Here is a 24,127-nt window from a genome sequence, read left to right on the forward strand (position 1 = left end):
ACCCTTACTCATCTGTGTGAACATTTACTCACATGAATAATCTTGTGGATTTATTTATGCATATAATAAATAGGAGAGGAAATGCTGTCTAGTAGATAGAGCATTGGACTGTGATTTGAGAGCTGGGGGGTCTATTCATGCCACTACTTTGCTTGGGCAGATCGTGTCACATCCCTGTGCCTCAGTTTCCCCATTTGTGAAATGCTTTGGAATCTATGGATGAAGAGGGTTATATAAGAGTTAGATATTATTATTGCATAGTACATCGACATCCAACCTTAGATGGGGATTCGATTGTGCTAGGTGATGTGTACACACACAGTAAAAGACAGTCCTTGCCTCCAAACAGCTTACGATCTACATAGACAAAGGGTGGAAGAGGGAAACAGGCACAGAGAAGTGAAGTGACTCATCCTGCGTCACACAGCAGTTCAGTGGCAGAACCCGGAATAGAACCAATTCCCAGCCTAACATCTTATCCATTAAACAATGCCGCATCTCAGTAGGAGAGTATTACACCTGTACATATGCCAGCATGCTTGGATTTACTGCCACAAAACAGCTCAGAAACCATTCCAAACTTTATAGTATGACGTGAATTTATGGGATTGTAGAATCTGAAACTGACAAAAGGTTCACGTGTAGGAGATTGCCACGCCTTGCACAGATGGACCTTCTAACCTCAGAAGATTCATAGGGTGAACTAACCAGCAAACACTGATGTTTAGCTGAAGTCTTTCAGAATCTCACTGGTCTAACAACTAGATTAGAAATCACATGAAATTAGGCTTCCTTCTAACGTGTCCTGTGCTCTATGGTTCCATTTAGCAGTGAAACGCTATAGGGCTAGCCGCTCTTCTGGTTTACAAGTGGGTTCTCCAGATTTAGTGGCAAATAAATAAAAAGCCAACCAGGAGCATAACCAGTCACTATTGAGTTAATGGAACTCAGACCACTCCATCACTCCTCTCTTATCCAGGCAGCACTTTTACACATAAAGTATATCTACATTTTGGGTTGAAGTTGTCATTTCCAGCATGGGTAGACCTAGCCGTGTAGGCTCTATTCGAGCTAGAACAGGAAAAATAGAAGTCTAGCCTCAGTAGCACAGACAGATACACCCTGACTATCTACCTAGCATCTTGGACGGGTACATATTCCGGGCGGCTACCCCCGCCTTCTGCTTTCAGCTGCCATGGCTACACTTTTATTTCTGGCACATTAGCTCCATGAGAGCTAGAATGGGCATGTCTCCTCAATCTGGAAATTACACATTCCAGCTCCAGCGTAAACATATCCTTAGTGACAGGGACACCGACGGCAACACTAGTGGAGCGATTCAGTAGCATATGTCCCTGAGCATAGTGGATCAGAAACCAGCCCAGAAAGTTAGAGGGAGTGTTATTTAACTGGGAAAATATAATGAAGTCATCATTAAAGATGTCATATCTCATTGGCTCAAAGGATTCTTCTAAGATCTGTTTCAGAGTAGCAGCCGTGTTAGTCTGTATCCGCAAAAAGAAAAGGCAGACTTGTGGCACCTTAGAGATTTGCTAGTCTCTAAGGTGCCACAAGTACTCCTTTTCTTTTTCCTAAGATCTGGAACATCTCTCATGTTAATGAAGGCCATCACTTTGCCCTTATATATCACCCTACATCAGAGGGTCTCAACCTTAATGAATTTTTAGTCTCGGAGTTTAGTAAACTCTATCATCCATATTTTACAGATGGAGAAACTGAGTCTCAGAGAGACTAAATGAGTTTCCCAATGTCACACAAGAAGCCTTCAGCAAACCTAGGAACAGACCCCAGCTTTCTAATTATCTAGTCCTGTGCTGTAATCACAAGCCCATCCGTTCTCCCATGGAAACAGGTAGCTATAGTTAAAACCAATACAACTTCAATCACTTATAAGCTAGTTATCTTGAAGCTTTTCTCTGAAAGTAGATGACCAACAGAACCTCTCTATGTATCTTTGTCTCTTTAAGTCTCTCTCCTGCCCGTTTGAGTCTCCCCTTATAGGCGTATTGCAACAGCTGCTGGCTAAAAACTAGCCTAGGGAACACACACATTCTCACTCCTCATTAGGATAGCGGGAAAAAAATGCTATCGTCTCTCATTTTATTTATTATGCGAGAGGGACATTGTAGAGGCTAACTGTAAGAAAATCTTGACTTCTTCATACTCCTTTTCCCTCCTAGCTGGCTAGCACTGTAGCAAGTGCGATGACATGAGAATATTTTTGTTATATTTTTATGATGCTTGTGTTCTGTGTTGTTACCTAGGGGGCGGAAAAGGGCTGTTTACTCTCAGGGCAGGTGAAGCGATACAGATATGGGTGTCGCTTCGCTGTCTGGGCCTTAGGTCCCATATCAATGAAACTCTTGAGAATACAATGACAGATCCAATTGCCCGGACATTGACACCTAGCAAGCAATGACCCAGAGGAATACGGACCTCTAAGCAGGGAGGCTGAGCACTATTCCCCCAGCTCAAGAACAAAGGACTGGAGAGGTATGAGGTGGGGGATAAGTGTTGGCTGTTGGAGGCGGTCAGGGCTCTCACCTGGAGTCTGATGAAGGAGGGACCCACAGAGCTTGAACACAGGGGTTCACTGCAGCTTGGCTGAGCTCTGGGCTAACCTGAATGGACTATGCTTTAATCTTCATTTCTCTAGACTATCCTAAGGACTTCCTATGCTGTGTTCCAGACAACTATTAACCCCGAGTGTTTTGACAGCACTGTGTGAGTTTCACTGTCTATGGTTGGCAAGGTGCATTCATCCCCAGAGAGTTGACAAGTCCCCATCAAGGGTCTGTCTCCGTTGGTCTTGCTGAAGAGAGCTCACGGTGTGAAGCAGAAGTTATGCAGGCTCAGAGGTCCAGTTTAAAGAGGCAGTGAAGCAGTGTGGCTTACCCTGGAGGAAGTGTGAGACTCCTAGGGGGTCTAGCACACTGAAGTTGTTCCTCCTACAGACTGTTCCAAAGCTGGGGCTGTAACAACGATCCTATGGGAGGAAAGCTAGTCTTGTGGTTATGTCTTCTGGAGTAGTATTTGAGATCTGAGTTCAATCCTTTTCAGTGAGCCTGGCTAGCTCAGTTGGTAGAGCATCTGACCTTTAATCTAAGCATCCAGGGTTCAAGTACAGAGACCCTTTTCCCCCTATGGCATCCCCCAAGAACTTCAAGGGGCATCTCTTCAGTACCTCCTTGATATTACTTTTTGGATGATTAGCTGGGGATTGGTCCTGCTTTGAGCAGGGGGTGGACTAGATGACCTCCTCAGGTCCTTTCCAACCCTGATATTCTATGATTCTATGCATCCATAACATCACGGAACAGAACAAAGAAACAATGTCACTATGTCTGGGTTGACTTGTTAGGACTAGGGTAGTGGTACCTTTCACTCTTCTTCTTCTTCAAGGTGTTAATATGTACAGAATGTGAATGCATTAAGATGCCGATTAAAGGAAAACTACAGTGATGTTTAGTTCTGCCTTCACTATAGGAAAAGGGATTTTATCAGAATATGTAAGTTAAGCAAAGAACATTGCAAAGCAGGGTTTAAAAAATGACCTGAGATATTTCAAACCATCAGTTGAGACTAAGGCTATGTCTGCACTATGGACATTAGAGCGGCACATCTGTACTGCTGCATCTGCGCTGCTGTACGGTCGCCACTGTAGTTGCTATAGACCAGCGGTGGTAGCTATGGCAGCAGGAGAGCGTCTCCCGCCAACATAGCGCCGTGCAAACCGGTGCTTTTGTCGGTGAAATGTATGTTGGTCGGGGTGTGTTTTTTCACACCCCCGGCCGACAAAAGTTTTGCCAACAAAAGTGCTTGTGTAGACAAAGGCTTAGTGGCCCTCTGTGCAATACCTCCAGGCTTCTACTGAGATGACCAGTGCAAGAGAAAGACCAGCTTAATGACGTCTGACAACACACACAAATCAGAGGTAGAGCCAGAAAGAGAGGAAAGAGCAGGGGCCTCGTACTTTGTTATGCTGTTCCTAGACCCAAGGCAGGACAGCAGAGGGAGGCAAAGGCAGCTTTAAGCCGTCTTTTCACTTCCACATTTTGGGACAGCTCGGGCTTGCCCTGGTATAAATGAGTTGCCTCAGGGCTGCTTTAATTCATGCTCTGCTTCCCATGGCCTAATGTAGATTTAGAGCTGGGGAAAGGTACTAGATCAGGGGTGGCCAAACTTACTGACCCTCCGAGCCTCATATGATAATCTTTAGAAGTTCGAGAGCTGGACGTGCCTGCTGGGGCTTGGGGCGTCACCCCTGCAGAGCATGCCTGCTGTGGTTCGAGGCTTCAACTGAAGCCTCTCCCCACAAGGCCAAAGTCCCAAGCTCCCCGCGCACACCCCAGGCTGGTAGGTAGAGAATGGGAGGAACGTGGGAGGCTTACCATGTAGTGTTGTGGACAGCTACAAATTGTTCTGAGGTCACCAACTTTTTTCATATTGGTCAGAGGTTAATGCTATCTGTTGGGAACACTGGGGCATGGCCACTAGGTAACTCGAGGGGATGGAAGACCACGAGTGTCGATGAAGCCCCCTCGCACTAGGCCCCTGTGTCCTTGCCCCCCCCCCTCCTGCCTGGAGGCACTCGCAGCAGCTCTGTGTGCTAGGCCCAAGTGTCCTTGGCCCCCCCGCCTGGAGGCACACACAGCAGTTATGCTGAGAATCTGCAACAGTATGTTGCAGAGTCAGACTGCCTGAAACTAAGCAAGGCCAAACAGGGGAGATATGGAAGAACAATGCTGAATAAAGCAGCTTTATGTATAGTTTAACAAATGATACAGAGAATCAGGGAACTAGCTGGGAACTGGATTGGCTGGCTATATGGATACTTGGGGCAGCTTGCTATTGGATAAGTATGCTGGGGAAAAGGATGTATAAAAGCCTGTGTAACTTCCTGCTCTGGTGTGCAGGATTTGAGATTTTATTCTCCCTGTACCTTTTTGCAGCTGCAAATAAACTTTTCTGCTTCTCCACCCCGTTGTGATTATTGGGTGTAGCACACCGGGTAACGAACCACTCAAGCTGTTGTTCAGCCTCTCGGCACTGGGTGCCGGCAACAGCTTTTGGCGTCCCTGGGTGGGCGGCGAGGCTGCAATTTAGCCTTGCCCGGACCCCTCCTGGAGGTCGAGGATTGCGGCGAGAACCGACGCCCAGCGCGCACCGGTGAGTTCATCGGGGGCCTCGGAGGAGACGCGATTTGATCGACCCCAGAGGGCACAACGGTGCAACGCACTCATATAGTGGAGAAGCTGTTGTGGACCACAGTGAAGAACCGGTCCCTTAGACGTGGGGGAGGAGCAGCTGCAGGGCCACGGTGAAGAACCGGTCCCTTGGATCAGGTAGGATCCTTTAAAATCCGGATTATATGCTCTGTTGGAACCTGGGGACGCCCAGAGTTACCCTGTAGGTATGGGACAGGGACAGAGCTCAGAGGTTAGGGCACGGTGTACGCCCCTAGAGTGCATTCTAGCAAACTGGAAGGTATTTGGTGCGGATCCGATGACTAAGAGCCAATTAAAACGATTCTGTACAGTTGACTGGCCTCAATATCAACTAGAGGACCAGGAGTGGTGGCCACCAGGAGGGTCAATTAATTACAACACGATCCTCCAATTAGTTTTGTTTTGTCAGTGAATGGGTAAATGGAATGAACATATGTATGCGCATTTGTTTCTGACTTTATGTACTTGACCAGATATTTTACAGCGCTGTAATCTGACTCCAAGTGGTTTGGTAGCAGCTAATGTTAGTCCCCAGACCCCCACCCCCACTGTAATGGCAGAGCCGGTGTCCCCTTCGGCCCCCACACCCCCACTGTATAAGGGTAGGATGCCTCGGGTTACAGAGATTGCCCTCTCGGTGGTACTCTATCCTTTGCTTACCGAGACGGTTGTGGCTTGCCCAGGGGCAGATGGACGTCAGGCTACCACTATGCAAGTTTACACCCATGTGCCATTCAATCCAATAGACTTAGCAGCTTTTAAAACACAGGCTGGGGAATTCTCAACGAACCCAAGCAGGTTTATATCAGTCTTTAAGGGGTGCCTCAGTAGTCACAAGCCGATTGAGACGACTGTAATATCCTCCTGAGAACCCTGTGGTCTGAGGTGGAGAGGGATCAGGTTACAGCTAAGGCAAGGGGAGCGTCAGCGTTCAAGCGAAAAAAAAGAAAGGAATCTATCTGTCAAGTTCCTCTCCAAATAATTGTGAGCGGCTCAGGGCATTTCTGGGTATGGCAGGCTTTTGCAGGATATGGATCCCAGAGTTTGGACTGTGGGCTAAACCCCTGTACGACTGTGTAAAAGGAGCAGATCATGACCCCTTCTATTGGACCCCAGAGGCTGACAGGGCATTTAAAATCCTGAAAAGAAAATTGATGGAAGCCCCGGCTCTGGGCCTGCCAGATCTCTCTAAGCCGTTTCAGTTGTATGTACGTGAACGAAGGGGGGTGGCGCTAGGAGTGCTTACACAGCTGTTAGGAGCATGGAAGCGTCCTGTGGCTTATTTTTCTAAGCAATTGGATCAGGTTGCAAAGGGTTGGCGGGCATGTTTACGGGCGGTCGCAGCTACTGCCCTATTGCTTGAGGAAGCCGAGAAGCTAACATTGGGAGGGGTTATGCAAATCTATACTCCCCATATGGTCCGAGCCTTATTGGATGCAAAGGGAGGGCTTTGGCTCACCCAGGCTCGGATTGCTCGGTACCAGGCTAAGCTGTTAGAGAACTCTGAAGTCACCCTACAGCCTTGCCCCTCCCTTAACCCAGCTACTCTCTTGCCAGAAACAGAGGAACAGAAACATGACTGTTTAGAGATCATAGATGCCCAGTACTCCAGCCGTCCGGATTTAAAGGATGTACCCCTCCCAAATGCAGATTATGAGTGGTACACTGATGGTAGCAGTACTGTAATAGATGGGCAAAGGAGGGCGGGTTATGCTGTTGTGACCCTCCATGACACTGTGGAAGCTGAAGGTTTGCCTGCGGGGACCTCTGCCCAGCTTGCCAAACTAATAGCCCTGACCCGTGCACTTGAACTGTCAAAAGGAAAGCGGGTCAACATTTTTACTGATTCAAAGTATGCTTTTGGTGTGCTGCATACTCATGCTGGCAGGGAAGCACTTATCCAGCTAATGGGAAAATACTTTATCACTTCCGGACTCCGACCCCTGGCTGCCCAGGTACAAGCGGACTGCTTAGTCTGCCAAAAGAATAACCCCCGACCGGGACATCCTGTGCCACCAGCTGCCCTAGAACCCACTCTGGGCCCCGGACAAGTGTGGCAAATAGACTTTACTGAGTTTCCCCGGACCCAAGGGTTCAAATATCTCCTTGTTATAGTGGATCGGTTCAGCGGATGGCCAGAAGCCTTCCCCTGCTGTAACTGCACTGCCAGGACAGTGGCCCTCAAGTTTGTTAAGGAGCTCATTCCTCGCTTTGGACTCCCCCTGTGGATGGAATCTGACAATGGGACACACTTCACGTCAAAAATCATTCAAAGCATCTCACATGCCTTACAGATCCCCTGGAACTCCATACGCCCTGGAGACCGCAAGCCAGTGGTGTCGTGGAGCGTACCAATCAGACCCTTAAATGGCATCTCTCAAAAGTGTGCCAAGAAGCCTCACTGCGATGGCCTGATGCTTTGCCCCTTGTCCTACTCCGTATCCGCGTTCTCCCAAAGGGTAGATTAGGGCTCAGTCCCTTTGAAATTACGTTTGGAAGGGCATGGCCTATAAATGGCACCCCGGTTCTGTCAGGGGAATGGGAGTTGGGTAATGTTTTTTTGTCACAGTATATGTGTTCCCTGTCTGCTGTTCTCTTGTCTCTTCACAGGTATACCAAGGATTCCCAGCCTCTCCCCTTGGACTCTCCCGTTCACTCCTTACAGCCCGGTGACTCTGTGCTTGTTCGCACCTGGAAAGACGAGCCTCTCCAGGAAAAGTGGAAAGGACCCTATACCGTCCTGCTGATCTCCCATACAGCGGCAAAGATCAAGGGACACAAGAACTGGATCCATCACTCTCGTCTGAAGGCAGTACCTGCCCCCTCGTCAGCAGAACAGTGGACCGTCCAACCTGCTGACTCCTCATCTAGTGACGATCTCGGGCTAAAGCTACTGTTTAAAAGACACAAATAGCGGGCACCTTAATGCTAAAATGGGCCCACCCAGGTACTGGAGATCCTGGGTTGGGAAGACTCTGGTAATAATTAATTGGGTAACATTGTTATTCTTTGTATTGGTATTTCCAAACTGTGCATATCGGGAGCATAACTCCTTTGTTTTGCTTGCGCACCATGTTGCTACTTTAACAAACCAGACTGATTGCTGGGTGTGTGCTCCAACTCCACTATCCCCCAAAACGGGAATGCCCCTTGACAGGCTGCCCTTGACCCTAGCAGAATTAGCCACCACCAAAGAGCAGGAAAGAACGGACTCACCGTTCTGGAACAAGACCTCTTTACAGCAGGCCACCTATCAGGACCAGGAGTATTCAGTTGCAGTACTCACTGAGGGAGTGTTATGTTTTACCCGAAACCAATCTGATCCCTATGGGCATCCTGTGGGAAAGAGCTCCTGTGTTATTACACAGTGGGCTGATGGGTATTGGATAAAGACCAACAGGGGAGGCCAACGGTGTGGGTGTAATGGTTCCTCCCCTTTTAGGGAAACAATTACAAATAATCTTACCACAAAAAAGGGGTTTGGAAATGTAACTTGCCGTCCAGTTAATATCTCCAATGTAGCAAGCCAATGGTGGGTTTGTAGTGGTCCCTATGGCGAGTGTAATTTGAACGGCACAATTAGAAATGCCCCCACTTGTACCCAATCAGGAGGATGGGATGCCCCCCTAGGGGCATATGAACTGTTTGGAAAAGCAGCCTTAAATATCCCAGGAATCCCCTTAAGAAACAGTCCTTATTGGGCCCTACAGGGTCACTATTTTGTATGTGGCCGAAAGGCTTACAAGGTGCTGCCAGCCAACTGGACAGGTAGCTGTTATATAGCTCATGGAGTTCCTCATCTTTCCATAACTGCCACACTGCCCAAAGGAAAGATTAGAAATGCCCGAGACACCTCTGTTGAGTCACGAGAAAAGACCCTGCGGCGACTGACTAAGGCATTGGAGGGCAATATGAAGAATCCCCTCACAACCGAGAAGCTGGTAGGGTGCTCTGTACTGGGAATAGCGCCACTGTTTACCGGGCCAGCCCTGGCATGCATAGGCCGCTATACTGTAAGGCTGCAGATGGTACTTGAGAAAGTGGCCTTAGAGTTAGAGGACTTGGTTAGTGATTTAGGGTCAGCAGTAAAAACATTAAATAAAGAGGTACAGCAGCTCAGGACGTTTTCCCTCCAAAACAGGCTGGCTTTGAACTATCTCTTGGCATCCCAAGGAGGGGTTTGTGCCCTTATCGAGCCCCGATGTTGTGTATATGTAAATGATAGCAGTTATGAGATCTATGAAAAGGTGGTACAGGCTGAGGCCCATGCCTGAGCCGGAGCACAGGTTGCCTATACTGCCCCAGAGAACAATTGGTTGCAAACCTTGTTTTCAGGCTGGGGTTTGTCGTCTTGGCTTGGTGGTTTATTTAGCCTGCTATTGAAATTTCTCTTTCTTGTACTGCTTGTATTACTGGTATTATGCTGTGCGGTATGTGTGTCAGGGCCCTTTTGCAAAAGTTAGTAAGTCATTCTCTTCAGGGCTATCACAAAGTGCTTATGCAAAGTCATATTGTAAAGAAATAAGTAGCCCAAGTGAGAAAACTCAGAGCCAAGGCTGTTGAGTGTTCTCAAAGGGGGGAGTTGTTGGGAACACTGGGGCATGGTCGCTAGGTAACTCGAGGGGGTGGAAGACCACGAGTGTCGATGAAGCCCCCTCGCACTAGGCCCCTGTGTCCTTGCCCCCCCCCCTCCTGCCTGGAGGCACTCGCAGCAGCTCTGTGTGCTAGGCCCAAGTGTCCTTGGCCCCCCCGCCTGGAGGCACACACAGCAGTTATGCTGAGAATCTGCAACAGTATGTTGCAGAGTCAGACTGCCTGAAACTAAGCAAGGCCAAACAGGGGAGATATGGAAGAACAATGCTGAATAAAGCAGCTTTATGTATGGTTTAACAAATGATACAGAGAATCAGGGAACTAGCTGGGAACTGGATTGGCTGGCTATATGGATACTTGGGGCAGCTTCCTATTGGATAAGTATGCTGGGAAAAAGGATGTATAAAAGCCTGTGTAACTTCCTGCTCTGGTGTGCAGGATTTGAGATTTTATTCTCCCTGTACCTTTTTGCAGCTGCAAATAAACTTTTCTGCTTCTCCACCCCGTTGTGATTATTGGGTGTAGCACACCGGGTAACGAACCACTCAAGCTGTTGTTCAGCCTCTCGGCACTGGGTGCCGGCAACACTATCCATTGCAACAGGCAGGGCCATGCGTCTAAGTGATCTAGAAACAAAAGGCTCTGAATTCCTAGCAATCCCTTTAAATATTTATTTTCCTGATTTCATTTCCCCAGTCCACAGTATTTTAAGAACAAGGAATAAAATCATATTAAACAATCTACATTTATTCCCTTCAGTTCCTGCAAACGACAAAAGAAAAGAAAAAAAGAACACATCTATTGGTTTTAAAACATTTGAACAAGTACCAGAACAGTCAGATTCAAAAAACATTAACACAACAGAAATTACTTTACAGAAACTATTAGTCTATAGGACTGGGTGCCTTATGCTTGCACACAACACTGTGTACGTACATACCTTCACAAACACACACACACACACATATAAGGCACCAATATATACATACCTTCACAGACACACACACATATATATGTATACATATATATGGGGAGGGTGCAAAAGGTGTCATATATGTAGGGTTCCAACCCACCAGGATTGTCCTGGAGTCTCCAGGAATTTAAGGAGTACTTGTGGCACCTTAGAGACTAACCAATTTATTTGAGCATGAGCTTTCGATGCATGATGCATGATGCATCCGATGAAGTGAGCTGTAGCTCACGAAAGCTCATGCTCAAATAAATTGGTTAGTCTCTAAGGTGCCACAAGTACTCCTTTTCTTTTTGCGAATACAGACTAACACGGCTGTTACTCTGAAACCAGGAATTTAAGGTTAATCTTTAATTAAAGATTATGTCATATGACGAAACCTCCAGGAATACGTCCAACCAAAATTGGCAACCTTACCTATATGTTTCAGAGTGGTAGCTGTGTTAGTCTGTATCAACAAAAACAACAAGAGTCCTTGTGTCACCTTAGAGACTAACAAATTTATTTGAGCATAAGCTTTTTGGGCTAAAACCCACTTCATCAGATGTATGAAGTGAAAATTATAGTAAGCAGTATAAATATTACAGCACATGAAAAGATGGGAGTTGCATATATGTGTGTATATAGGGAGAGAGCCCAGAGCTCTCAAGTCTGTAGATTACTAGATAACCACGGCGAACCCTCTGCCAATGTTCAAGCCCTTTCTTCAAAGCAAAGAGGGGCTACAGCGTCTCCATTGTAAGAATTTTTATAACAAGCAAAACAATGTGTCATCCCCCCCACTAAACTTGTTCTTAAAAAAAAATAGCTAAGCTATTTTTGCTGAAACTTTCCAAATAAATTCAGCCTCAGATGGGCACCCGGCATGGAAAATTTCAGCCCAAACAGTTTAAATTGGACCAAATTATAACCAACTGAAAACAGAAAGGCCTGTTCAACATTAACTAGAGACTTCACTACCTGGGTTGTCTATATGTTTCCATAGTCTCTGTAGATGGTTTGTCACCTCCAGAGTATTGATTCATGGCAGGTGGCGGCCCTACAGAATCCTTGCCTCAGTTTCCCTACACCAGGCTTTGCTATCTCTCCTGATGATTCACATGGCAGAGCCCTCCTGCGGTCACTCTCAATCCCCTTTCAGGGTCCTCCAAGTCGAAAATGAACACCACCTTCAACAATAGACCCTACAGAAAATAAACAAAAGGTCTTCTGCCCCTCCTAGGTTTGAATTACAGCCATTCTCATAGAATATCAGGATTGGAAGGGACCTCAGCAGGTGATCTAGTCCAACCCCCTGCTCAAAGCAGGACCAATCTCCAATTTTTGCCCTAAATCACCCCCTCAAGGATTGAACTCACAACCCTGGGTTTAGCAAGCCAACGCTCAAACCACTGAGCTATCCCTCCCCTGTTATGCTCATCAGAGCACTGGGCTTTCTCATGCTTTACTAGAGCACTGACAGCCTCCTTTCTAACAGCTACCTTGGACTGGGAATAGTCGCTTACTGCTTTATCCTCTCCTTCAGCTCCCCTTTCCTCTTCAGGGACACTGGCCCTAGGTCTGCCTTCCTGGAGCCTGGTCTTTGTTCTAGGGCCCACTACAGGAACCAGCTATACTCCTGTAGCTCTTTCCCTTGGCCTTCTTTTTGCTGTGCAGTTGCAGCAGGGAAAGGCTAACTGAACAGGGTTAGCTAATCCTAAACTTCCTGGCCCTTAAAAGTACAGCCCACCCAGTTATAGTGCCATTCAACTGAAATGATCCCAACACATTTCACAACCTGTGGACCAGCTTCTGCCACCAGTAACATCCAGACAATCTTGGCACAGTATTGCCAACAAGAGACATTCCAAAATCATGAGTCAGCCCTGTTCCTCTCCCAAATCTTGAGAATTTTAGATTTGAGGATCTTTTTATTATGTTTGTTTCTGCGTGTTCAGAGTGCAAGTTTATCTCTGCAACCGTGAGAGCTAAAAACTGACTTTTTCCCAATAGAAAAGTGGTATTCTTAGTGATTCTCTTGATTCCAATAGAGGGAGCTTGAAGAGAAACATCAGCAAAATCTCAATATTGCAACAAGTGCAGTGTGGTCACTGGGGTGTAACTCAGGACAGGCCAACACTCATATGGCCACACTCAAACTATCACACCTTAGGCAGACTGCGGCTACTAGGTTAACAAAATGGGCAAAACAAATGCTTCACTTGAGTGGAAGGCAAGGAAATTTTAGCAAAACATGTTGGGGTAAAATTTTTAATGTTCCCAAAGAACAGACTAGATGTTGGTTGTGTGTATATCTATATATTTCCCCTGAAAGTTTCTCACAGGGTGACCTGAGTGGAATTCAATTTCTTTCCTTTGAAAAGAGAAAGAGTTGAGTCAATCTTGCCAGAATTTGAACCTGTGACTCCAGGGAGTCTAAGAATTGTCAACCCTTAGGCTCAGATTTTAAGCCATCACCCTCCAGCATATGATAAAAGGTATTCTATAAAGAAAGGAAGCAGATTTGTAATGAAAGGATAAGTAAAGCTTTGTGGGTGAGATACATAGTGAATAAAGTTTAAGAGTTTGGGGAAGCCATTTTTGATTCAGGTTGATAGTGGGTCAGAATAGGAGAAATAAGTTGGATAACATAAGAGCTAACCTGGAGATTCACGCAAATCTTGAACGGAATCCAAAGATTTGCTGAAATTTAGAGCGAGTTCAGGAAAATTTTGTTGTTTTTCTTTTGTTTGTTTGCTGGTTGCATACCCCTTATTTTCTTGGGGTCATCTGAGCCTGAAAGAGAAACTGACTGGAAATATGGCTGTTTTTTTAATATTTCTATCATGCCTGAATCTGAGATGTAAGGTCTATACTTCATAACTGCAGAGTAGTAAATAGGGCAGCTACCTTTTAAAATGGCACGAGGACTGATTCTGGAGTTACATATCACTGAATCACTTTGTACCTGAAACTATCAACTGGCCCAGACTTGCACCCATATCAGGCCTCAATTGCCCTCAAGTTGCTAGGGATTGACTGAAGCATTCATCAAGGGCCAGTTGTCAATATCTCTTTATTATACTGCAATCTATCACATGAATAAAATAAATAGAAAATGGCAGTGCTACATAATGCCCCACAGAGTACATTTATCTGCCTCCCATGAAACTCCACCCAAAACTTAAATCTCAGCCTATTTGATTGTCCAACAATATCTGACTACTCTAATGTTTTATTAATTAGAAAACACTTTGGGTTGTGACCAGAACCAGAAGTGATGCTATATAGCGAGAAAGATTGTGTGTGTGGTACCTCCTCCCCTTATCAGAGGTAGGAGTCTATTTACAAATGATTTCAAACCCATGTTCTGTAGACGGGGAGCCTGATTTCAACACAACACTGGTGAAAATCAGATATGACTCCATCCTCGTCAGTGGAAATACGCCATTTTAAAATGGGAATGTGTAATGCTGTGTCTCTTCAAGGTCATCATGCTGCTGTACACTGAAAAACTTAGTTTCCTCTTATGGAAGTTTAGTGCAAGTGTTTTTAGAAGGAGCAGGCTACCAGCTGCAGAAGTTCTGCTAGTAAAACAAGATTAAAGCTGCGTCTCTCTAATAGGAGGTTGTGTCTCTCTAATGGGACTGGACTTTTCTTCTACAAGACAGAACTCAGTGTGAGGACCATGTAAAAAAGTCTGGATCAAGACCTAACTTTTAGGTGCCTGTCTAACCCAAACCTGATCTCAGAGCTTTTGAGGTTCACCTAACACTAGGTACCTTCATATAAGGCAATGACATAGGTACATCATCTACTTACAAACTATGCCATGCTAGCTTGAAATAACCAAAAGTTACTGCTTTCATGTGATGCAATGGCACCCACAAGCTCTGACTCCTGAATTTTTAAAACTCATAGGAGAAGGCAGATGGTATTCTCCAGTTCGCACACTGCTCTACTGCACAAAACTAAAGTTTAAATGATCAGCTACCTGCCATTTTTGAAATTGCTGTAGATAAAAACTCTTTGATTTCAGATTTCTGTTGCTTGCTCGCAGGCTTATGGAGAATAATTGCTACCATAAGAAAACGACTGAAATAGACAATAAATGGAATTTGGCTGAAGTACATTGTAATTCTGCTCCCTATTGGTATGTGCTGTGCCACAGAGACAAGTGTTTGTTTTAAACAACGATAACAAAAAAATAGCTAATGGGGGGGAAACCCCACTAGTTTAATAGTTCTGATATAATAATCTTTGAACCAGCTAAGATGGAAACTTAATTGTTACTGAAAAGATTAAACAGACTATGTATGCCTGATATAAAACACGTGGGACCATATGCTACCCTACTAGGCAGAGGAAGGAAATGAGGCATCAAATAACCCAGAATAAAGAGGGAGAACCCCATTCATAGAGTGACAGCCTCTTCCTGTATCTGCAAGTGCCCCTCCCTCTACCCCGAAGCAAAAACATAAGAAATATCCAGTGGTTCAACAGAAGTTTGAAAAAGGGGTTGTGGTTAATGGGCAGCATCACCCTGGCAAAGCCCTTGCTGCTGCAATTGGCAGTGTGGAGGTGCTCAGCTCCGGCCTTCATGGAACTCCATTTACTTCAGGCAGTCAGACCGCATGCTCTCACTTGTGGGGTCAGAGTCTAGTAAAGCTACACAGCCCCTTATGAACCATGGGAAAAACCAGCACTATTCAAAGCTGCAAGAGGCAATATTCACGCTCCATATTAGTATTAATATAGCAGCTGTGTGTGCCAGTCATGGACCAGGGCCTCATTGTGCTAGGCACTGTACAGACACAACAAAGAGACCATCCCTGCAACAAAGAACCATTTTGGAGGGTTTCAAGGGAGCCATCCATGCCGATGGTATAGTTTCAGCTCATGTTATGGTGTCGAAGTAGCCAGGTGTCCACAGCCAGCAGCCAGTGATCCTGGATGCTTGGCTGAGGCCCTGTCCCTTCTGCAGTTTGTAGAGGGCATTTTTTGTCTCTCGTCTGTGCTTTCGATTCAGCAAGTTCTCCCTTTCGCATGTTTTTACACAGAAGGTAAATTCAGGGGCCTTATGCTCTGATCTTGTACCAGTCAGGTCAGTGGAAGTTTTACCCATATTTCTAAACCCCAAATCTTAATAAATAAATAAATAAATAAAAATTATGAGACAGGCCTCCAGAAATCATGAGACTGGCTTTAAATTCAAGAGTTTTTTTAGTTTATTTACTTTTAAAATATTGTGTTTCTTTGGTTTCTAAGCCTTTAGGATGCTCTTGGGTCACATCTTCAATATTTTCTTTGAAACCATGAGGGATAAACCATTAAAACAAAACAAAAACCTAAAACTGAGATTCTTGTATAATCACTTGACTCCAGGAACTGGGTGTATAAGAAAACCCACCAAATTATGAGATACCTGCAATCAAACTGAAAAGTTGGTGACACTGGTTTTACCATTGAGTTCAGTGGCAGAAGGTTCGGCCCCTGAGCCCTGTCTTCACAGATGAAAACAATGATCCCATCTGGCCTTATAATTTAGTCTGACCTCCTGTATAATACAGGCCAGAGGACTTCCCTGAATGAATTGCTGTTTGAAATAGAGCACACCTTTGAGGGGGTAAAAAACATTCAATCTTGATTTTAAAATTGCCAGTGATGGAGAATTTACTACTGTCCCGTTGTTAAATTGTTACAATGATTAATTATCTCAGCTGTAAAAAATGTGCACCTGATTTCCAATCTGAATTTGTCCAGCTCCATTTTCCACCCATTGGATCTTGTTATACTTTTGCTAGATTGAAGAGCTCTCTATTATCAGATTGTGTTCCCCATGTATGTACATATAGACTGTGATCAAATAACCACTTAACCTTCTGTTTGTTAAGCTAAATAGATTGAGCTCTCTCACTACAAGACATGTTTCCCATCCTTCAGTCATTCTCATGACTCTTCTCTGAAGACTCCCCAATTTATCAATGTCCTTCTTGAATTGTGGACACAAGAGCTAGACACAAGAGTCTAACAGCAGTCTCACCAGTGCCAAATTCAGAGGTAATAAAACTTCCCTCCTCCTCAGGATTCCCCTGTTTATACATCCAAGGATCACATTAGCCCTTTTGGCCACAACATCTCATTGGGAGCTCATGTTCAGCTAAATATCTACCATAAGCCCCAAGTCCTTTTCAGAGTCACTGGTTCCTGGGATAGAGTCCCCCATACTGTAAATATGGCCTGCATTCTTTTTTATGACACTTTATATTTGGGCGTATTAAAATGCATGTTCTTTGCTTACACCCAGTTTCCCAAGTAATCCAGATTGTTCTGTGTCAGTGACCTATCCTCTTCATTATTTACAGTGCCTCCAATCTTTGGGCCATCTACAAACTTGACCAATGATTTTATGTTTTCTGTCAGATCATAGATAAAACTGTTAAATAGTGTAGGGGAAATCCCTGCAGGACCCCACTCGATGATAATTCCCCATTTGGAGACCTATCATTTAGCTAGTTTTTAATCCATTTAATGTATGCTGTGTTGATTTTGTACTGTTCGTAATTAGAACGTTGTCCAGTACCAACTCAAATGCTTTTCAAAAGTCTAAGTATATTGTATCAGCACTATTACCTATCTCAAACAACCTGTAATCTTATATTTAAAAAAGATATCAAGTTAGTTTGACAGGATCTATTTTCCATAAACCCAAGCAGGCTGCATTCATTATATTACCCTCCTTTAATTCTTTATTAGTCCCATATCAGCCATTTCATTATTTTGCCCTGGATCGATGTCAGACTGACAGAGCTATAATTACCTGAGTTGTCCCGTTCACCCTTTTTAAAATATTGGCACAACATTAGCTTTCTTCGAGTCCTCTGGAACTTCCCCACGGTTCTAAGATTTATTGAAAATCAACTTTGACAGGCCAGAGAGCTCCTCAGCTAGTTCCTGGATGCAAGTTATATGGACCTCCTAATTTAAATAAGTCTAGCTTAAGCAGCTGCTGTTTAAAGTCCTTCTTAGTTATTATTGAAATGGAAAGTATTCCATTGTCATTATATGATATGACTACATCATCTAGCTTTTTCCTAAATAAAGAACAGAAATATTTATTGAACTCTCCTGCTTTTTCTGTATTATTGGCAATTCAATCCATTTTCATAATAATAATAATGGACCAATACCATTGTTAGGATTCCCTTTATTTCTAATGTACTCCTTTTTACTGTACTGAACTCTGCTGCCTATAGATGTTTCCTTGTGTCCTTTGGCTTCCCATATCAATTTTCTACAATTCCTAGCTTCCAATTTGTATTAATTACAGAAAACTTCCCCTTTCTTCCAGTTGTCATTTTTAATAGCTACTTTCACTTCCCCTCTAACCCAGGTTGTTTTTATTTTATTTTTTAAAACCAGTGTGGGCTTCTCAGGTATCTGATAAACTGATCTTAACCAGTCACCAATTTTCATTCTTTTTTTTTTCCTCCCAACTGATTTGGTACCTCAAGAGACTGACCTGCAGAAGTCATAGGAGAGAATAAGGTGGCCACGGAAAGTGACTCTGCACAGCACAGTGGCTGGCAGGGGAGCCAGCAGGGCAATGAGCCACTGCTGAGGTGGCCAGCACAACAGAACGGAGGCTGGTGTGGCAGCCAGTCAAAGTCAGGTGCCTTCTTCCCCAGGTGGGAGGTGAACTCACACAGATGCACCGCTGAACTCTGGGTTCTCACTGACCAAGGACAACCACTGTGAGTGGGGTGTGGTGAGGGAGCAGAGTGGGGCAGAGAAAAAGAACTTTTGGTTGTAGAACTCAAGAACATGAGGCAGAAGACACTACCTCACTCACTCTTGGGTGGGCGTCCTGCTCAGAGTTTTCTGTTTATGAATCCTGCTTGTGGCATTTTCCCTAATTAGTGTTGGGTGACTTCCCTCCTTTCATTAAAAGTTTCTTTTCTACACTCAGAGACTCTGTGCTTATGAGTGGGGAAGTATTGCCTCTCAGAGGCTCCAAGGGGTGGTGTGTAATTTCCCCAGGTTACTGGGTGGAGGCTCAAGCTGGTTCTGTGTTGTATTGTTGAAAAAGAACTCCTAAATATCGGACTCAGGCCTGGTTGCTGCCAGGGGTTACAGAACTTCTGAGGACATTTTAGTACTGGCAGTCTGAGACCACCATATGTTATGCATATTGAAGACCCTCAAGAAAATTCAGCTTTTTTCCCACTCCTACACATTTAGATAGGTGCTTAAGGAGCCAGTCATCCAGTTCTCTAGTGTCATCTGGTGGTTGGTAGCATATCATCTTGTACTTTTTCTGACAGAATATTGATCCAAGAGCATTCTAAAACATTTGCTTCCAACTTATCAGTGCCTCACAAATAAGTAATGCAATTTCTGACACACACTGCCACCCCGCTCCCCTTTTGCACACTCAACCTTCCGAATTCCCTGAAATCGTCTACAATCTGTGAGATATCCCATGACACAGTGCCATTAGTGCTGATATATACCATTATAATCAATCCTTGACCACCGATTTCAGAAGTCTCCAATCTTAATCACATCTCATGTCTTAGCTCCAGGAAGCACACTGTCCTGGTGTCTGACTGTCCCTTGCAGAACATTCTTTCCATTCTTTTTATATGGATGGGTGGAGATCTCTGTGGGCAGTCTTGATTTTCTTGAAAGTTGGACTGAGCAGCCATCCATAGGTATGTCCCTTATACCTCTCCATTCCATTTGGCAAGCTGAATCTTCAGAGATATCTTCTGCAGTTCCATGCTGAGAACCTGGAAATTAATGGAAACTTGTAGCTGTGTGGAATTCCATTTGGTCTTCTTCTCTCTGGTGGTCTCAACCTGCACATCCTCAGATGCCTCCTGACATGCAGAATGCTGCTTCCTCCTTTTGTCTCTGGCGATATGAATTTCCACGCCCATGTGATTTTTTCTTTCTCTGATTCCTTAGTGGTTGATTCCTTTCTTCCTAAAATCTGGAATGGTGATACTTCCAACCTTAGTTGTTCAAGAACTCTTCAGCTTCTCTGAGACTTTTTCGTGTCGGTACTTGTCCTTCCAATCCAAAAATATTTTCTTCCAGCACTGCCACCAACTTGCTTTTCATACAGAGGAAGGAAAGAAAGCATAAGAACATAAGAACGGCCATCCTGGGTCAGACCAAAGGTCCATCTAGCCCAGTGTCCTGTCTTCTGGCAGTGGCCAATGCCAGGTGCTTCAGAGGGAATGAACAGAACAGGTAATCATCAAGAGATCCATCCCCTGTTGCCCATTCCCAGCTTCTGGCAAACAGAGGCTAGGGACACCATCCCTGCCCATCCTGGCTAATAGCCATTGATGGACCTATCCTCCATGAATTTATCTAGTTCTTTTTGAACGCTTTTATATTCTTGGCCTTCACAACATCCTCTGGCAAAGAGTTCCACAGGTTCACTATGCACTGTGTGAAGAAATACTTCTTTTTGTTTATTTTAAACCTGCTGCCTATTAATTTCATTTGCTTACCCCTAGTTCTTGTGTTATGAGAAGGAGTAAATAACACTTCCTTATTTAGCATGGCACATCCATTTCAAGTCACAACCACTGATCCATAGCTGGCCATCAAAATACTGTATGTAAAGTTGCACCTAGAAAGAGAGCCTCTTATTCTCTTTCTCCAATTCTCTTTCCCTGTTCACTGATCAAGAGTTCACCAAACAACTGACTTACCTATTAAGTCTTACTGCTCAATTCCAACCCCTTGTTAACACAGAGCATCTAACCACTCAAGAGAATTTAAACACTGCTGCTGATCAAAGACCCCAGGGTGACAGCTACACACAGCCCATACCAAGACAAAAACAAACAAATCTGTCTCACCTGGCCTACTTAGGGGCACATGGTCTAACCAACATGCACAGAGAATGAACAGGCAGATCAAACGCACCACTCCCCATGTCCTTCGGCCTCCAGCATAGGAACCACAGCTATACTCTCCAAAACTCTCATTTGATGATTCTGCTCAACTTCTTCTTAAAAGCCTCCAATATAAAAGGAAAAAAATGAAAGTGGACATTATAACATGGGGCGGAGGAAGGGGGGCAAAGAGACAGACAGACAAAGTGCAAAAGAAGCAGACAACATTTTACTATTTTACTGGTTAAACAATAGGCTAGTCCTCCTGTCTATTTAAATAACTGTCTATCTGATCTATCTGTGTTCTTATTTGGCAGACATTACTGTATTATCTGAGCATACACACTTCAGGTTTCCTTACTGCATCTGTATCGATTTCTTCCATAGACCTCATTTCATATTGTGCCTTGAAAATTAAATGATCTATTTAGTTCCAATACAGTCCAGGATTTTAATTGGATTTCGAGGCAGTAATTTATGTAATATTAATGGATACTTTCAGAAAGTTGCTAATTAACAGCTGACCTTTATTTTTCCTGAAAAAGAAACTTTTCTTTTCTTTCTCTTTCTTTCTTTCTTTCTTTCTTTCTTTCTTTCTTTCTTTCTTTCTTTCTTTCTTTCTTTCTTTCTTTCTTTCTTTCTTTCTTTCTTTCTTTCTTTCTTTCACTTCCTCACTAAGAGTGGACTGAATTTAAATTAGCAAAAGCTATCACACATAAGAAGGATATTGGGGCATATCAAGATATACAATGTATCTGATCACCTTATACCCATAAAAATGGCTAAATAATTTAAATTCAATTTAATCAAATGTATTTTCAGTGAGAAACTTAGGTTCTGGGTGATGGATTAAAAGTTTTATATAACCCAGGCATTTTATAAACTACTGCCAAACAAATTCAAAGTAAAAGATTATATTTCGTTTCCTTTTTTTTTATGTTGCAAGAGTTCTTCATTTTGTGCTGTTTTCATAAGAGCTGGGGAATAAATACATACAGCATCATTTAAACGTTTTATGAAAAGCAAAAGTGAAAGATCCAGGGCTACCATCTCGTACTTTAAAAGAATAAACTTGCTTGCGCTTTTATTTCTGTCCCAACAATTTCTTAAGTTCCTCCACCCCAAAGTCAAAGATTTGAGGGGATCATTCCTCAGACAACCCCCTAATATTTGGAAGCCCTGCTATAAATTGATTCTTTATCATCTGTTTGAGCTGTGAATTGTGCCTAATTTTTAAAGAATGTTTCTTTTAAATTCCTGGGTCTGGATTTGTTAACATATTTCTGGTGAACTGGACAAATAATTAAACAAGCAAATAAATAATAAGCATTCAAACATATATGGGCCTCATTGTCTATTGAGCTGTATGTTGTGTAGCCCTTTACACCAGTGTGAAGCAAGTGTAAAATGCTACCATTGCTATTTAGTACCATTTTACATCCACTTCACTCTAATGTAAATGACTATAAAAGGAGTAGGACAATGGAGAATAGACCCATATATATCCAGTGAAAAATTCATTTGACCAGCTCAAAGGATGGGTCACCGTCATGTCTTGTCTATGCTCAGAAGTTACAGTGGTTTTCCTTAAATCAAATTAGGCTATGTCTACACTACATCTTATATTGGCATAACGTATGCCACTCAAGAGAGTGAATAAATCACCCCCCTGAATGACACAGGTTACACCAACATAAGCACTGGTGTGGACATTCTATCTCGGAGGTTCAAAAAAGAACCAGATAAGTTCATGGAGGATCGGTCTATCAATGGCTATTAACCAAGATGGGCTGGGATGGTGTCCCTAGCCTATCTTTACCAGAAACTGGAAATGAGCGACAGGGGGTGGATCACTTGATGATTACCTGTTCTGTTCATTCCATCTAAAGCACCTGGCATAGGCCACTGTTGGAAGACTGGGCTAGATGGACCTTTGGTCTGACCTAGTATGGCCAGTCTTATGTTCTTATGTTCCCTGTTGATGCTAAGCTGTGAGACAAGCTGAGTGAAATAATATCTTTTATTGCACCAACTTCTTTTGTCTTCTAATATCTTCTCTTGGACCAGCTCTGTGTACGCTTGAAGACTGTCTCTTTTATCAACAGAAGTTGGTTCAATAAAAGACATTGCCTTAGCCACCTTTTGTCTCTAATACCCTGGGACTGACATGGCGACAACACCCTGTGAACGTACTAATCTGTGCCAGGCAAGATGCCCCTCGAAAAGAGGCTAGCCTGGGTCAGACATGTCGGAAACAGGGTCACGCTGTCTACAACAGCAACCAAACTGTTTTCACCTTCAGCTGAAAGCATGTTTAATGAGGCTGAGTCACTGCTGGCCTGCAATGTGCGTCGTCATTCTAGGGCTGTCAGGTGTCCATTTTCCGACTGGAATGTCTGGTCGAAAAGGGAACCTGGCAGCGTCTGGCTGCCCACAGTAACAGGCTTCTGCCACTAGGGAGAGGGAAGAGCGGCAGCAGCATCTGGAGCCACATGGAGGAGCTGCTTTCTACTCAGCAGCTGACATCTGACTGAGGGCAGTAGCTGGCTTCTGGACCCGGCTCCAAGAGGTAGATGCCGTCACCAGGGGCAGGGGAATCCTGTCTGTCCCTGATTCTGCTCCACCATGCCCCGATTGCCCTGGCCCCAACCCCTTGCTATGGGGACTGACCCCTCCCTGCCCTGGCCCCTCGCTCCAGGAACCAACCAATGCTGTGCCCCGATTGGACAGTGAGGGAGGCTCTGCGTCAGCTCCTCCCAGCCTGGCTCTGCAGACAGAAGGTGAGTCCCAGGAGGGGGACAGTGACCAAGGGGAGGGGCTGGAGAGGAGTGAGAAGGGGTTGGGGCATGGCAAGGGTGGGGCAAGAGTGTCAGTTTTCAGCAATTACAAAGTTGGCGACCCTATTTACACAAGTGCAGTGTGGGAGGGAAATGCTACCATTTTGGTGTAGTAACGCTTTTTGCAGCCATTTTGCACACTGATAAGCGAGCACATACATTTATCAGGCTCAGTATTTGTACCTAGGGCCTCAGGACATATCTGTGTTAGCTAACCCTATAGGTTCAGCTAACCTAAGGTAAACACAATTTCCCAATATGGATGCATCAAAAGCATGCTGAAAGCCATTTTCTGAAATGGGTTTAACACTAAGGATCCTGACCCAAAGCCCATTGAAATCTAGGGAAAGCCTCCCATTGACTTCACTTGGCACTAGGTAATTCTATTAAACCGAAGGTAGGGAATACAAGAGAAAGAGTTTCCCAGAGCAAGTGCAACCCTGTATTAGCAAATTGCATATATCACAGTGAAGATAAGGGGTTTCAGATTAGGTAATCACCCAAAAGATTAAAATGCTCATCTCAAGCTTATTTGAACTATCCTAATGTCTTGGGTTTATTAGCCCGGACGGAGATTCCCATAAG

General features: G+C 44.3%; 1 protein-coding gene across 1 annotated transcript; it reads left to right on the forward strand.

Moving 5' to 3' along the window:
- Positions 1-4,495: 4,495 nt before the first annotated feature.
- On the forward strand, positions 4,496-10,343 carry LOC311521241 (uncharacterized protein). The gene is made up of 2 exons (XM_084629462.1): positions 4,496-5,366; positions 7,860-10,343. Exon 2 carries the CDS (start codon positions 8,183-8,185, stop codon positions 9,521-9,523), a length of 1,341 nt encoding a protein of 446 aa, XP_084485588.1. The 5' UTR covers positions 4,496-5,366; positions 7,860-8,182; the 3' UTR covers positions 9,524-10,343.
- The last annotated feature ends 13,784 nt before the right edge of the window (positions 10,344-24,127 follow it).

This window comes from Lepidochelys olivacea (assembly GCF_965140295.1).
Source record: "Lepidochelys olivacea isolate rLepOli2 genome assembly, chromosome: 5".
Taxonomy (NCBI): Eukaryota; Metazoa; Chordata; order Testudines; family Cheloniidae; genus Lepidochelys; species Lepidochelys olivacea.

Bases quoted from the DNA above. Each gene is read 5' to 3' on its own strand.
- LOC311521241 (XM_084629462.1), top strand. From the start codon at position 8,183: ATGGGCCCACCCAGGTACTGGAGATCCTGGGTTGGGAAGACTCTGGTA.